The sequence below is a fragment of the Dysidea avara genome, chromosome 5 (assembly GCF_963678975.1).
Source record: "Dysidea avara chromosome 5, odDysAvar1.4, whole genome shotgun sequence".
Classification (NCBI taxonomy): Eukaryota; Metazoa; Porifera; class Demospongiae; order Dictyoceratida; family Dysideidae; genus Dysidea; species Dysidea avara.
In genome coordinates, this window is record NC_089276.1 from 13,804,948 (window position 1) to 13,820,731 (window position 15,784).

General features: G+C 37.1%; 1 protein-coding gene and 1 long non-coding RNA gene across 2 annotated transcripts in view; both read left to right on the plus strand.

Annotated features, from left to right (window-relative positions):
- LOC136256697 (uncharacterized) overlaps positions 1-15,784 on the plus strand; it is a 124,161-nt gene that overhangs the window by 14,313 nt on the left and 94,064 nt on the right. The window lies entirely within an intron of this gene.
- Positions 602-15,784, plus strand: part of LOC136256629 (probable serine/threonine-protein kinase DDB_G0271682) — a 31,658-nt gene continuing 16,475 nt past the window's right edge. Inside the window, exons 1-2 of the mRNA XM_066049606.1 lie at positions 602-664; positions 6,324-6,425. Coding sequence (XP_065905678.1) covers positions 650-664; positions 6,324-6,425 — 117 coding nt within the window. The 5' untranslated portion in view covers positions 602-649. The remainder of the gene's footprint in view (positions 665-6,323; positions 6,426-15,784) is intronic.

A 15,784-nucleotide genomic window follows, 5' to 3' on the forward strand; every position in this document is an offset into this window, starting at 1 on the left:
CCATCAAGCCCGGGTTAGGAAAAAAGATTAAAGAAAAGAATAGCTTACCGGTCATCAGCACCACGTGTGCCAACCTTCCACAGTACAACACATATGCTGGAACACGAAGAAACGGTAAGCCGAGCCTGAGTATCAGTGGCGGATCTAGGAATTTATAAAGGGGGTTTCCAGTTTAGAAGGTGGAGATATACATTGATATGAGATACGCGAAAGTCTGTATTACATTGTCTGGTTTGGTAAGGTGAGACCAAAAATAAAAAGTCGCAGCCTATTGATAGTACATAAGATACCTTAAATAACTTGCTACACGCTGCTTTAATAGCTACTGTGACTGCTCTATTAGAGTATCTCGATCGAGGCGCACGCCGCGATAATTAAAACGTTTAATTGTTATGTAATCATTTTTCAAAGGGGGTTTCCGTGGAAACCTTGAAATCCCCCCTAAATCCGCCACTGAGTATGAAGTGAACTCCTGTATGACTCAGTCCTGAATCCATTAGAATCGCCCGGCGCTTATCGATAAAAGTCCGCTACCGGTGTTACAATCGTCACGTGATATTACTTTGTTTCCGGTATTACGTAATTTGTGGTTGTACATAACGAGATTGATAAGCGCGACTCTCCTTCCTCTGTTGATTCTTCATACAACATGGCGAAAAGAGAGGTTAGACTTTATCTAAGTAATAGTAAGTGTTTATACAGTATTTGTGCCAGGCCACTCCAACCTTTTCCAGCCTAGTGACTCTTTCCCCGTCAAGGGGTGTCACGTAGGTACGCGCTGTAGGTAGATCTACGACCACGGTCAAAGTCTTGACCGGCCGAAATTTCGTTTTGACCTGTGACTAAGAGCCTTTTTCGACCTTTGACCGGCATAGGCGATTCTCAGGGGGGGCCAAGGCCCCCCCTGTTAAAAAATAACTTTTAAAAAATCTTGGGGAAAAGTTGCTGTATAGATTGGCATTGTTATTTTTAGCATTTTTCATGTTTTTAGAACAAATTTTAGGCTGTTTTCAAGCCTTTAAATTGCAAAAATCCTACAGCTTCTGGGGGTTGCACCCCCAGACCCCCCTGAAAATTCTACTTTATACTATAGCCAAACAACAATAGTTATGCTATTCCCTACTGGGCCCCCCCTATAGGTCAGGTCTAGAATCACCACTGTTGACTGGTGACTTAGCGACGATATTTCAGCACTTTTTGATTGTGGGTTGGAAGCTTTTACCTTGACCGTTGAATTGGCACGATTTTGGTGGCCTTGACCTTAGACTTTGACCGCGGTCGCAGATCTACCTACAGTGAGTGCCTGTGTGTCCCCCCCTTGCCCGTCCTGTTTGGCATGCACTGGTGGCCTGCGTGTACAAAATAATTATGTTTACATTTTTGTACTGATAATTCACTGGTAGACCTCCAGAATCATCTTGTCGATCACACATAAGCACATAGTCAAAATGCAAGGGGTTGTCACCAGCTGTTTTGGCTGCATACGTAGGTAGATCTGTGAATGTGGTTAAACTATTAGTCAAGGTAACAAAAATAAATCTACATTACTTGTGGGTCAAGATGAGATGAGTTCAAAACCCACAATCAAAACTATAATGGGTTTGAAATCAACAGTAAAAATCAAGAATCGCCAACAAGACCTTTCAAAGTTCCAGCACAGTCACAAGTTGCTGTGATTGTAATGATGTTTCTTCACAGCTGTTGGTAACAAGCACCAAGAAATTAGCCTGCAAAAATACAAGTTACGTATACACCCCACCACACAACCGGTCATATCTCACATCCCCTATTTTCACAGGCCCAGTCACTTAGTATGTTACAAGTGCCAGTACACATTGGAAAATAGCAGTCAAGCACTGAAACAGTTGAAGCCACAAATTTTTGCCGAGTCAAGACCTTGACTGTGGTCGCAGATCAACATGCACTCCTGCAGCCTATGACATGTATTGTTGTTTGTACATGATTCTGTGAAGTTACATAAATTAAATTAATATGGTAACTATAGTTCTGATGGTGGCAAGTGTTTGTATGTCAATTAATTACCAGAGTTCTGGTTAATTGAATGATAAAAATGATAACTAGCACCATAACTCTGATAAGAATCTGAACTATAATAATTAAATTGCATCATTCTATGGAATGATGGAGTTTCTGGCTAAACCAAAAATATAGGACGTCAGTGAATTTTGGAGTAATTGTATCTTCTTCCAAACTCTACATACTCAGTACCTGGTTTATGGAGTGGCAGTCGGGCAGACATGCAACACACATATACACACATTTTGAAAATGTGTTATACGTACATTATAGTTAAAGCACCACCACACCTGTGTATGGTATTTATTTATTATTTATTTAGCTTTATGGTGTAAAAACACCAAAGGTCTGCTACCAACAGCCATAAAATACGTACAATTTAATTCTAATTACTTAGTAATTACATAGTTACATAGTTAGGATTATAAGTGGTTATAAAATTGGTAGTTGGAGGCTTAGTTTGGTGACTTCTGAAGCATGGACACAAGTAATGTAGAGTGCAGTTGTTATTCTCATCAAAGTTACTCAGGAAATGGTCCCACAGATATGATTTCAGTTTAGATTTCATCAAACAAACTGACATGTTTAGGTATAAAATTGGTATGGCATTCCACAGGGATGGTAAACAATGAAAATAAGAATGTCATGATATGTTGTTGAGGTAACAAGAGTTTGTTGCTGGAGCCTGATCTAGTACTGGTAGAGTTGAAAGTGATGTAGTTATTGATGTTGAACTGATTAGTTGGTGATTTGATAGATTCGATAGCAAACAGTATGTCTTGAAGTTAAAATAATTTTATGTACATTAAAGGAAGGAGCCTCAGATTTATCAATGGTCTTTGTAACAACTAGTGTAATCGTTCAAGATGTATTTAGTCGCACGACGTTGAATTCTTTCAAGGTTTAAATTTTCTTTCATTAGGTGAGGATGCCAAACTTGCATACAGTAGAGTAACTGTGATCTTACCAATGATACATACAATCTAACCAATGTAGAAGGTGAATGAGTGGGGGCTAAAGTATGGTGAATTAGTCCAAGCATTTTGTATGCACGAGCGGTGATGTCTTTGTAATGTTTATCCCAACTTAGGTCTTCAGATAAATATTAATCCGAGATCTTTATGAGAATCGACATGAGGTATAATTGAATTGGACATAGAATAAGTGGTGTCAAGTTTACATTTGAATAAATGAATAAATTTCTTTAAACTGAAATCCAGATCAACATCCCTTGAGCAAGTTAAAAGAGCAGTGATGTCATCTTAAAGAGTCTCATGATCAGAGTCTTCTAACAGTGATAAAACACTTGGCATTGTCAGCAAATTTGAGTAGTTGGCTTTCATGAATGTATGAAGACATGTCATTGATGTAAACTAAAAACAGCAAGTGGCCAAGAATACTGCCCTGTAGAACACCAGAAACTACTGAAAGTAAATCAGAATAGCAGTTTTTGATAGAAACCTTGTGATGACGATTAGTCAAATAGTTCTTGAACCAAGACCATAGAGTACCAGTTATGCCCATTGACCACAGTTTGATCAGTAAGATACTTTGTGACACTGAATCAAAAGTCTTGCTGATGTCTAGGTAAATAACATCTGTTTGTAAGGGACTGTTGATGATTTGGTCAGTGAAAATTAGCATCTGTTGTAGTGAACAATTTTTGGTGAAACCAAACTGATAGACTTGCTAATATGAGAGATAATTTTGTTAAAGAATAATCTTTCAAGAACTTTTGATACAATAGATAATAACGAAATAGGACGATAGTTCTTAACACAATTAGAATCACCTGCCTTAATATGGGCACGATTTTCTGGATTTTCCAACAGGTTGGTAAAGTGGAGTGGTGGAGTGAAATACAGCACGAGGGGGGCATGTCGAGAGGCTGATACAGCACGAGGCGAAGCCAAGTGCTGTATTTGCTTTGAGACACCCCCCGAGTGCTATATTTTTCATACACACAAGCATAGGTGGTACTTTAACTGTTATATTGTACTTCCTGGTTGTCTGGCTCAGAGCGATTTTCTCTAGCAAGGGGGTGCCACATCAGTTCACGCTGTATGTAGATCTGCGACCGCAGTCGAAGTCTTGACTAGAGAAAATTTCACCTTGACTCTTGACTTGCAGCATTTATCGTCTTTGACCTGTGACTTGAGCACTTCTTGTTGAACTTTTGACCTCCTCTTATCTCTCTATTTTCCTATACACACCTGCACTTGTAACCTAGTATAATATTTTCTTAGTGCGTGCTACCAGCAGATAGGAGAGAAAATCATTATAATTTATGACAAAATGCTTGTTGGAGCTTTAAAACATCTTCTTGGACAACTTGTGAGTTACGTATAATTCCGTAAACTTGATAATAGCTATGTATAGTTTTTGATTGTGGGTTTCAAACCTTCCATGTCATCTTGACTCTTGACCCACTGTAAGAGCTATTTTGTGGCCTTGACCGTTGACTTAGAGCTTGACCGCAGTCACAGATTGACCTACAGCAAGAGCCTGAGTGACACCCTCTTGTCTAGTATTCAAACCAATGTGACTTTCAGGGATCAGGATATCAGTAAGTGTTTAACTAATCTATTTCTAGTCATAGAATGGATTAATAGGATTAGTTTGGCTAGTTTTAGCGGAGTGTAAAGGATCTATGGTTTTAGTGATTTACAATGTCACGCACGTGATCAATTGTGCTGTCTTAGTGGAATCGTGTTTAAAAAGCTTCGTGATCAGACGATCAGTAACTGTGTAGGCCAATGAAGCTTGATTAGCAGTTTCGCATCATCGCCCACATGCTTTTGATACACCCGCATGGAATTTCATTATTGGTATTTCAGATCGAAATACTCTAATAGAGCAGTCACTTTTACTGTAATAGAGCAATCAGCTATACTCTTATGGAAAAATCACTTGTTATAGATTAGTAACATACTTTAGCTATTTAATGCAAGAGTAATCAATGTAGATTTCACTGTCTTTTGGTAGAAATCTTCAAGTTTGGACGTGTGTTGTGCTTTTAGAAAATAATGAATAAAAATAACACAACAATTTTTCACAAATCTGAGTGAGAAACTGGTAATCAAGTTTCATTGGCCTTATACAATCTATTCCTAGCCGTAGAACGAACTCATAGGATTACTTTGGCTGGTTTTAGCGATTTACAGTGTGTTCACTGTGTTGCTTACATAACATTTCTTAAATAAATTCTCCGCATAACTGTACTGTATTTGACCAAGTGTGCTGTATTTGCCAAATTAGCTGCATAGCTGAATTATGACTCGTACAGTACTTTGATGCAGTTGATTATGGACAATACAATACGCGGTATCGCTTTGATCCTCCCACACAATGTACTGTACAATATATTACTAAGCAGTATCCACACTGCTAGACTGGTACACATGCGTCTAATTCTTCTAGGCTAGTTCACTCTGATCCCACACTGATGCATATTATAAGCATGGTGGTGCTTAAAGTGCTTTCTGGTCATCTTTGTTTCGAGCATTCATTTTGTAGACTCAAACCAAGTCAGTTTTCAGCTATCAGACAATCAGTAAGTGTCCGTATAGTACAAGTTTGGTCATAAAACAAACAGATAGCATCATTTTGGCTTACGCTAAACTTACACACATGATTATCAGTGTTGTATTTTCCTTTCAGTGCTGTATGGAATAATAGCACTCTTATACATTTGATATTTACCCATGAAAGTGTTATAAAACACTTTAACACTGCTTATGCAAAAAGCACAGTACTCAGTGAGTGTCTTGAGGCAAACACAGCACTTGGCTTCACTTCCTACTGTACTAACCTCTCAATATGCTCCTTCCTGCTGTATTTTCTTTACACACATGGTGGTGCTTTAAATAATATATGAAAGCATATTTAAGTAAGGACAGAGGTCAAATAGTGACCTCTGGAAATGTTACTCATACTACAATTGATACTATACAATGTAATCATTTGAGATTGAAAACTTTTTGTGGTTGATACATGTTATGAAGGTTCACAGTAAAACCATTCATAGTTGTAAGCAAAATCAGAAAATACACAAAAGTTTCCCCCACAGTCTGGATGTGTTGTGTGTTAATATTTTTCTATTTGGATACCTTAGTCATGTGTATTAAATATGAATATGATCTCCCATTATGTGTGGGGTAGTCATCCACTTGTTATTGGGATAAAAATTACACCTCTAACTCTCCCCACCATGTTGTGTATTGTGTCCAGTAGTGTAGCTGTATAGTACATGACATGTTATTTATTACATTATATGTACACTATAGTATACCATTGGGGGATTATGTAATGCTGCTGGTGATGGCAGACTCAGTGATGTACAACAACACCTACAGAATGGTGTGGATGCTAATGGGAAGGACTTTTTAGTGAGTTGATACAATGTGTAGTGTGTTGACTTGTATACAAAGTGTTCTAGTAAGTGTTACCATATATGGTCATGTTTAGCAGCTATCATTTAAATGGTTAGTATTTTATATTTAGTGTAGTATTCACAAATTAACTACAATGTACCATTCAACATGAGATCCAGGTAGACTAAATGTGTTGATGAGTTGATATGGTACATAATGTTGTACCAATAGTGTAATACAGTATAATACCAACAGTTACATTGTTGACAGTTGTCACTGCATACTGGTGTTGTGTGTGTATTTGAAATAATAATTTCTCAATTAAACTTTGGAGTTTTGAAGAAGCAATTAGCTAGCTAATTGTCACGAATTGCATAACTTTTTTTCAAATTTCCCAAGTACAATGTCACTATTTACATGTACTATTTAAATCAAGTGTATGACCACAGGCTGGCTGTTGGTAATAGAATTGTGCACACTTTACATCACATTGATGAGTACCTATAGTATGTACAAGTTGAGGTGGATCCTGAAAAATAGGTAAAAATTAAAAGTGGATTTTTTTTCTCAAGAGAGTAAAAATTTCAGTCAACTAGATAATTAATGGTGACAGCCAAGGTGTCAACAACAGACACATGCAGTTTGGCTCCATTGCAAATTCGGAAAAGGGCTGTAATGAACACTACACCTACCACAAGATAGTGTTCAAAGCTACCAATTCTGGCAATATGTGTACTACTCTTTTTATAACGAATGATGAACTAATCGATTGTGGGATTTAGTTTGCCAAAAATGGCAAGTTTGTGATACCCAAAAGTGCTAAAATTGGTAATTTATATAATCGCCACATCTGGCAACAAAAACTTGCCACTTTTGGCAACTTTTGAGGTGCTCACAATTTCCATTTTGGGTAATTTCTGCAATTGTTATAATTATATCAATAATTTTATTGAAAGTACATCATACAATACAGTAGGACTGTATATTAGGAATCATAAAATTTGCACTTTCTCATAAAAAGATAATAATATGACCAGAAACTAGCTTCACAATCCCTTCATGGCACCTTGGCAGTATTGGTTAGGTATAATCAAACCAAAAAGTGTCTTCAGAGTGACTAAATTCAAGAAGTTGATGCTTTAAGAAGATGCTTATTATACCACGTAAATAGTCTATTCACCCACACTGCTAGGTTGCAATTATTATATCTCTTCAGGCAATCAGTTTCAACTGCCCTCCAAATTTGAAGAAAATCAACTAATACTGCATTCACATTAGTACGGTAGCACGGTTCAGTTTGACTCGGTTCGGTACGGCCCAGTATTGCTTCTGTTCACACTATGCAGTCTCGCTCGCTAAGTCATCTGGTTTCCATAAGCGCACAGTTAAATGTTAATTAGTTTACTTACTAAAACTGGATGTAGCTCTTGCCCTTCAAGCCTCTTGTGCTGGAATTCTTTCATTTAAACTAGATAGGCAGCCATGTAGCTGAAACTGTGACTGCAGAAATCACGCCGCGAATCGAAGTGAGTGAAACAGTAACTGCCACGACGACAAATAGTTCATAACTGTCGTTAGGATTTCTTCCGTGCTGAACCTCGTGTCGAACAGTATTCCTGAGCCCTTCTTCATTGTATGTTGAGTTTATAAAATAATTATTTTGTGAGCCTGGTGAGTAATTATTGTACCGTACCGTGCTGGCCTGGTTCAATCGGGTGGGCTGGCTCAGTTCGGTTGAGCCCGGTACGGACGGTGTTCACATTGCACTTTTTGTCGAGCCGTACCGTTCTGAACCGTGCTACTGGGCTAGTGTGAACAGGGTGTAAAGCATGTGTGAGTTATAGTGATTTTTCTAAAGTGTTGTGAAAAGAAGAATAACAAAAAATTAGTGAATTTTTATGTGGGTAACTTAAGAAGGTGTTTCTTAAAGTTTGTGTTGTAGGTTTTTGGCAAAAAGATTACTTTTGAAAGTAAACATACTAGCCTGCCAAAAACAGTGGTGTATCTACGGCAGGGCTTTGTAGGGCCTAGGTCCTGGTAAACTTGGCTAGTGCCCTACCAAATTGAAGACTACGAAACCCACAATCACCAGCTTTTCATGGATCATTGCATTATCTAACAAGTGAAACTTATTCTATACTAAATTACTCACCAAATTATTAGTATTGAGCTGTCACAAAGCCTATAATTACGGCGATTCTAATTAACGCCCACGAATTAAGCACGTGATTAAATTTCCTGTTGCTGGTGATATTGATAAGGATGTGTCTTCCTAGTGTTCTTGTAGCTTTTAATCATTATTTCTATAGATCCTTGTACTATTTCACCATGTATAAGGTGTATAGTTCTAATTTATTTATGTAGCTAGCTAGCTATCTAATTCATCCAAATTGGAAGGGGTGGCACCAAAAGGCTAGGCCTACAGGAGTGTTGCTTCCCTAATGTTGTTCATGTTACTCATATATATCAAAACTCATCTCAAATTAACCCATACATTGCCATTTTCCATAAAATATTATTATGCATAAAATCAGTATACAGCAGCCTTTGGAGGTAAGTTAGTTTTAAGTTTCATTATTCATCATAACTCTGGTTCAGAAGGTAGTATCAAAATTGTTCGGCTGCCATTACACACACATAACACTCCTCTATCCGATGATAACAAAATTTTAATCAAAACTAAAGTGTTTACAGGTTGCAAATTTACAACAAACCATGGTATGTAGCAACTTATGCAACACAAAATCCATTGGAGGGCAAATCACGAATTTCGTGTTCTAATGAAATAGCAGCATCACACCGTTACTATGGCAATTACAAATTTTGTTCGGGCGGAATCGAATAGAGCAATTCATAAGGAGTTCAATGATATCAAGTTTTATGATATTTGCTCATGTCTAGTGTTTGCAATTATTGACAATACAAAATGATGTATGGAGTTTGTATTGGAGAAATTGAAAAAGTGATCCATCCATCCTGAGACCTTTCAAAGAATCAATCAGAGTTTAATCAGTCCATTTCATGATCTAAGGGCAGAAAACAAACAAAGGACACTGATAATGTACAATATTGCTGATAAAAAGCATACTGGCTTTAAAATTTGATTTTGCCATTTTGACTTTACAAATCCCAACAGCATGTTGTGATATGTGTACAATTTGAACAGTTTAAAATTAATATATAAATAAACTAGCTACTTCATAAAAATCTAAATGCATGTGTTTTGTAGATGAAATGGCTTCAGATACGACTTTGTAGCTGTTGAGAGTCAAATATTTTCTATGTGGGGGATGCTCCTGCCTTCAGCAGCATATACAGTGGCCTAGTTGAGGCCCTAGCTGTGCCCTATCAATAGGGAAAGTCTAGATACGCCACTGGCCAAAAGTAATAAGGCATTGTGACTGTACTAGATTGCAGCAATCTGACTGATATTAAAAAGAACAATATTATAGTTATATAACCCTTAAAATAAATTATTATTATTTGTTATATTGTGCAGACCTCAAAAAGAGTATAATTCTGTATTTATGTGGTTAAATGCCACTGTATTCATTACCTTAGTTGCCAATTGATGTGGTAATTATTCAAAATCTATCGCTACTCATAAAACGTTGTTTAAGTTTTTAAAATTGATTTGGAACCACTCAAGTGCAGCTACTATTGTACGTGAGGCATCTAACCAAGTAAACAAGATATGTACATTTCATCGGTAGCTTGTTGATCACACTCTAATTTTAAGCAGTTAAAATCCACGAATAACTGAACAATAATATTTTTATTATATAAAAGTACAACTCGATGGCAATAGCAATCGAGTTGGTAGCTCCAATGGCAATTCTGTGGAAGTGCTAAGTCATGATGAGGAGGAAACTGAAGAAGATTGGGAGAAAAGAGAACAAATAGAGGCTACTATATCTCCTATATCATCAGACAATGAAGAGGAGGTTGATGATGAAATTGTACAAGAAGAGAAAATAACAATAATATGATGATACAAGGAATTTACACCCTTTGCCAAGCACAGGTATTAAGAAGCAGATATGATATGGACAATCTTAACTTCAATTCTTCTACATTGTAGAAACTTGCATTTACTAAATCAACCCATTTATTGCATATTATATAATTAAGGTGGAATAATACTTAAGCACCATGTAGTTGTTGTTCAAAGCAACACAGACAATACCAATTTTCAGTTTTGGCAACCTTTGTCCAGCTTGAAAAGTATCTAATAGCTATGAGAATTCTGTGTAGTTAAGAACTTGCCAATTTGGTCACAAAACCTTCCAACTTTGCATTGCATAAAAAGTGATATGTTTAGTTGCCAGAAATAGCTAAATTGCCAAAAATGGTAATCTCTGGCAACCAAAAGTTTCCAAGTTTGGCTAAACTTTTAAACTGCTCACTAATTTCTCAGCGTCAATAAGTTGCCACTTCTGGTAACTTTTGGCAAACTAAATCCCACAATCAATGAATTTATCGTCCTTTATAAGTAAATATACAATTATTGCCAGATTTGGTAGCTTTGGTACACCATTTGTTGTGGTTGCTCAAAGCAAAACAATAGTTACCAATTTGGGAAACTTTCAGTTTTGGCAACTTAGGAACTGCTCATAAATGTCAGATGACAATTATGGGCAACTAAAAACTTGCCAGAATTGGCATCTTTCCTCCACTGCCCATACTTTTGAGCCATCAAAAGTTGCCAAAAAGGTTACTTTTGGTTGCCACTTTTGGTAATTTCTGAGCAGTATATTAATTTCCAAAATTGGATCTGTAGCATACAGTGGAATCTCAATTATCCAAACCCCTTGGGACCAGGAATGGTCCATAAGTCTGAAAAGTTCATATCTCTGAAACTAGCATTAAAACATTTTTTAAAATATCAATTTTATCAACTACCCTAATAGAACAGTCACTACTCTAATAGAGCAGTCATTTCCGTAGTTTGGTTAACCAAGAATCCGAGTATGTGGGGTCCAAATAACTTAGGTTCCACTGTACCTGCCTAGGTTAGCAACATTTCTTACAATTATCTTTGAACATTTTAATCAGTGAAGTGCAAATCATGATACTAGTTCCAACACTTATTAAATTAATACACAAGACAATGCAGTTGCATATTATAGTCTTGTATTATTTACAGTTGTATATACTGTGTAGGCAGTATGTGTGTGTTGCCAGTTTACACTTACACAATTATTCTGCACATTTTACACTATATACAAACTATACATCAAAACACACGATAGTGTGTCCTGCGGCCAAGTGCAGCCAGTGCGGGCGCGCGACAAACAAGTGTGTATTTTACAGGAACCAAGAAAATGCCGTTTTCATGCATTCATAGCTCGATAATGGCTACACGGAAATTAACCATTATTGCTGTGGAAATTCCCTTGGGGTAGGGTACTTTCCGTTCCAAATTTGAAGTGAATCCACCCATCCATCACTGAGATACGTGCCTTCAAAGTTCGTCTTATTTTCTTCGTATTTTTCTTCTCAATCTTTTTCTTCCTCACACACTTTAGAAAAATCATAATAACTCACGCGTGCTTTGGTCGATTTATTTAACATTTGGATGGCAGTAAGAGTGTAATACCGTGCATTTACAGCCCAATTTTGGTACAAATCAGACAAAGAACAAAGGGGTTATGCACAATTTTCAAACTTCCAAAGGCAATTTGTTGTCACGCCTCCAGGGTAAACTGCTTGGCAGAATAACTTGAAAATCAGTCTGTACATGGAGTAACTATCGTAGTGCAAACCGTTTGTGGTTTGAAAGAAATCGCACTAACAGTCATGGAGCTATAACAAAAACGTTCACCATGTGTAAAATTTCGGGATCAAATAGAGCAGTCACCTTCTTTTCGTCTTGCACACTTTAGAAAAATCGTAATAACTCGCACGTGCTTTGGTTGATTTACAAAACATTTGCATGGCAGTAAGAGTGTAATACTGTACATTTACAATCCAATTTTGGAACAAATCAGACAAAGAACAAAGGAGTTATGCACGATTTTGCAAAATTCCAAAGGTGATATGTTGTCACGCCTCCAGGGTAAACCGCTTGGCAGAATAACTTGAAAATGGGTCTGTACATGGAGTAACTGTAGTGCAAACCTCATGTGATTTGAAGAAATTGCACGAACAGTCATGGAGTTATAACAAAATTTCCAACCATACCTAGAATTGCGGGATCAAAATATTCTAATAGAGTAGTCACCGCGGGGTAAAAATATGCACAAAAATGTCGAAATTTTTTTAATCAGAGTTCGAACCAGGGACCTCCACACGTATCTAACACCTGCATCCTTAACCACTGAACCACTGCTATCTTGGCTGCTCACCTTAATTTATTGCTGCTTTATAATGAAAGTTCATCAACATTTGTAATTCATAGAACTTGTAGATCTATCAGAGGAAATTCTAGAACATTCTACATGCATTGTATTGAAGCACTCAGAAAAAATGTGTGCTCTATTAGAGTAGCTACTACAAAAATTATGAAAAAAGCCTTTACCAAGTGTGTCATGCAGCCAAGTACAGCTGGTGCAGGCGGGTGGGTGGGTGACATACTCGTTTTATGGAATCAAAAATCGCCGTTTTATGTATCCGTTGCTCCATAGTCTTGATTGGTGTTAATCAATAACCATTTCTGTTATGGAAGCTTTCATTCCTAATTTGAGTCGAATCTGTCCAGCTATGATTGAGATATACGTGCCTTCGTGAAATGGGTGAGGATGGAGCTTGTCTAGACGTTTCTACTTCAGGATTCTGGGGAGGCGCGTAAGCCACAAAAGGCATTTTTGATGTCAAAGTGTTTGATGCTAATGCACCTTCATATCGTGGTACCCAAGTATCCTCACTTTATCGATGTTTTGAACATGAGAAACAACGCAACTATGAACAAGGTAGTACTATGGAAATGAGATGGGTTCTTTTACCTCACTTATATTTCAACCGTGATTTGGTGGTATTGATCGTGCTGCTGCTGTATTTTGCAGAAGACTTTTTTTCCTTGTCTCTTCAGAAGGAGTCCTGTGATGTTCTGGCTGTGTTACAGGAATAGTTATTCTTTGTTATGCTGCACTATATGTGTTTGAGAGAAGCTAGATTACACATCAGGGCTGTCCCCCACTTTCACTAGGAGCACTAGTTTGTTTAGCACTTCTAACATCTTTAGTGCTAGGAGTGGTGGCAAAGGGTGCTGGTATATAACCCTAGGAATAAAAGTAAAATGTAAAAAGATATACATGTCTTCAAACTTATTTCAGTTCTTCATTTGCCACATAGTCTTTTATGATTCCTGTATATTAAAGGGGGAAAAGATCAAAAGGAATTATCAAGGCCAACCACATAAGCTGGCTTTGGAACTTGCAATTACAAAAACAAGTGATATCCGCACAAAAACAGCCAAGCTGTGAAAAAAGGTGCGGCCTTAACAATCCTGGTTGAAAAAAGAAAGGTGGCGGCCAATAAATGGCTGCAATGATGTTATTTTAATAATGGCTATGTGCATTGTTAAAATTTATTAGCATTAACATCATTGCAGCCATTTGTTGGCTGCCACTTTTGATTTCACAACTTTTTTCACCTAGGATTTTTAAGGCCGCACCTTTTTTCACAGCTTGACTGTTTTTGTGCAGATACTTAACTCTCCATCTCTTTCTCTGACCTTCTGCTAAGCCTGTTGAGCAGTTTCCTCAACTCCTTATAGAAGAAGGCTACCCATATGAACAGGGGTGTAGAGCAATCCATTTATACAACTGTTATACAAGACTTGTCTCTTTGTATCGCCTCCAGCACAGAATCATTGAATTATAGGCTCCTGATTCAAGATGTCAAAGAGTGTAATGTGCCAGTACCAAGTGTATCACATTACCAAAAGTGCAAACAGGGAGACTTTTACTACCATAATAATGTATCTCTGGTACGGAGGTATATATTTTCTATGTTACTACTAACAACTCTTTCTTTATTTGTCAGCTGCATTTGTATGTTTGTATGCAGTGGTAGATTACTGATTTCATCACAGAGAGTTGTATGTCTTCATTGGCTCTGTCACCTTGGCTGAGTAAGTGATGATGGGCTGCCTTACACATGTACATCTTAGAGAAGTACAGTGGAAGCAGCCAAGAAGGATTACTGCATGCATGATTTGGAATATTGATTGTAAAGATGTTTAAATTTAGTTTAGTATGCCTTTATGCCAAAATAGAAATGAGAGGACACAATTCTATAATGCATAGTCAAGGAGGTGGACCACCATACCTGTGCTGTAAATCCACCATCACTGCATTATAAATTTTCTTTCACAACAAATACTTTATTTATCAGGAAATAATGCCCTCAATCCTCTATAGAAAATACATAACATGGTGTATAGTGACTTCTGCTAGCATGCCTTCTCGCCTTCCGCCACCTAGATATATGTATATGTCTATATCAGACATGTTATTTGATCAGAGTGTTACTAGTTACATCGTTGTCAGTAGTTTGGCTCATTGATTTGCTTCATTATTAAGTTATGCAGTTTTATTAGCTTATAGTGCTGCCAGGACTCCATTGCGGACCAACTCAAGTGCAGTTTACAGAACTGATCTATACCTACATTTTATTAGAAAGAGTTACTGGATGTATGATCTGAGCTAGAGGTGGGCGATAGCAAAATTTTCACAAGACGATCGATAGTAATAAAAATATCACAATAACGATATGTATCACAATAGTATCTAAATAATAGATCAGTAGTTAGCTGCTCGTACAATTGAGAATTTTGTGAACAAACTTGCTAATTTATACATTGTTTACACCTAAACATTGCTCCTTTCTTGTGAAAAGACAAGAATATGGTTCATGAATAGAACTACCTAGTAGTCATTTAGAAGTGTTACATCCATCACGATAGTGTAGAGGCTAAATATCACGATACGATTTGAAAACTAATATCTCAATACTCGATATTTTTTTACTATTGCCTCTAATCTGAGCTAGTCATTTCAATCCAAAGTTACCATTCATGATCAAATGAGTTACTTCTTAAAAGGTTTCAAGTAATTACGATATCTCCATCTGACAATATAATTGGATGCATTGATGCATTGTTTCACAGTTTTGTTGTTGCAAGCAGCTGAGCTGGAAACTTCTATCAATCTTCCAGTACAGCAAATAATAAGATCTATATCTAATCACTAAAAATGATTGGCATCGATATCATTGCAACCATTTCTTGGTTGAAACCTTTGATTTTGTAATTGGGGCGAGCCTGAATGAGCCCTACACTAGTAGGACTTTTGTAGCATGGTTCATGCACAAAAAATTACAACAAAAATCAGAAAACAAAACCTTACAAGTTCTTAAGTGTCACAAAAGGC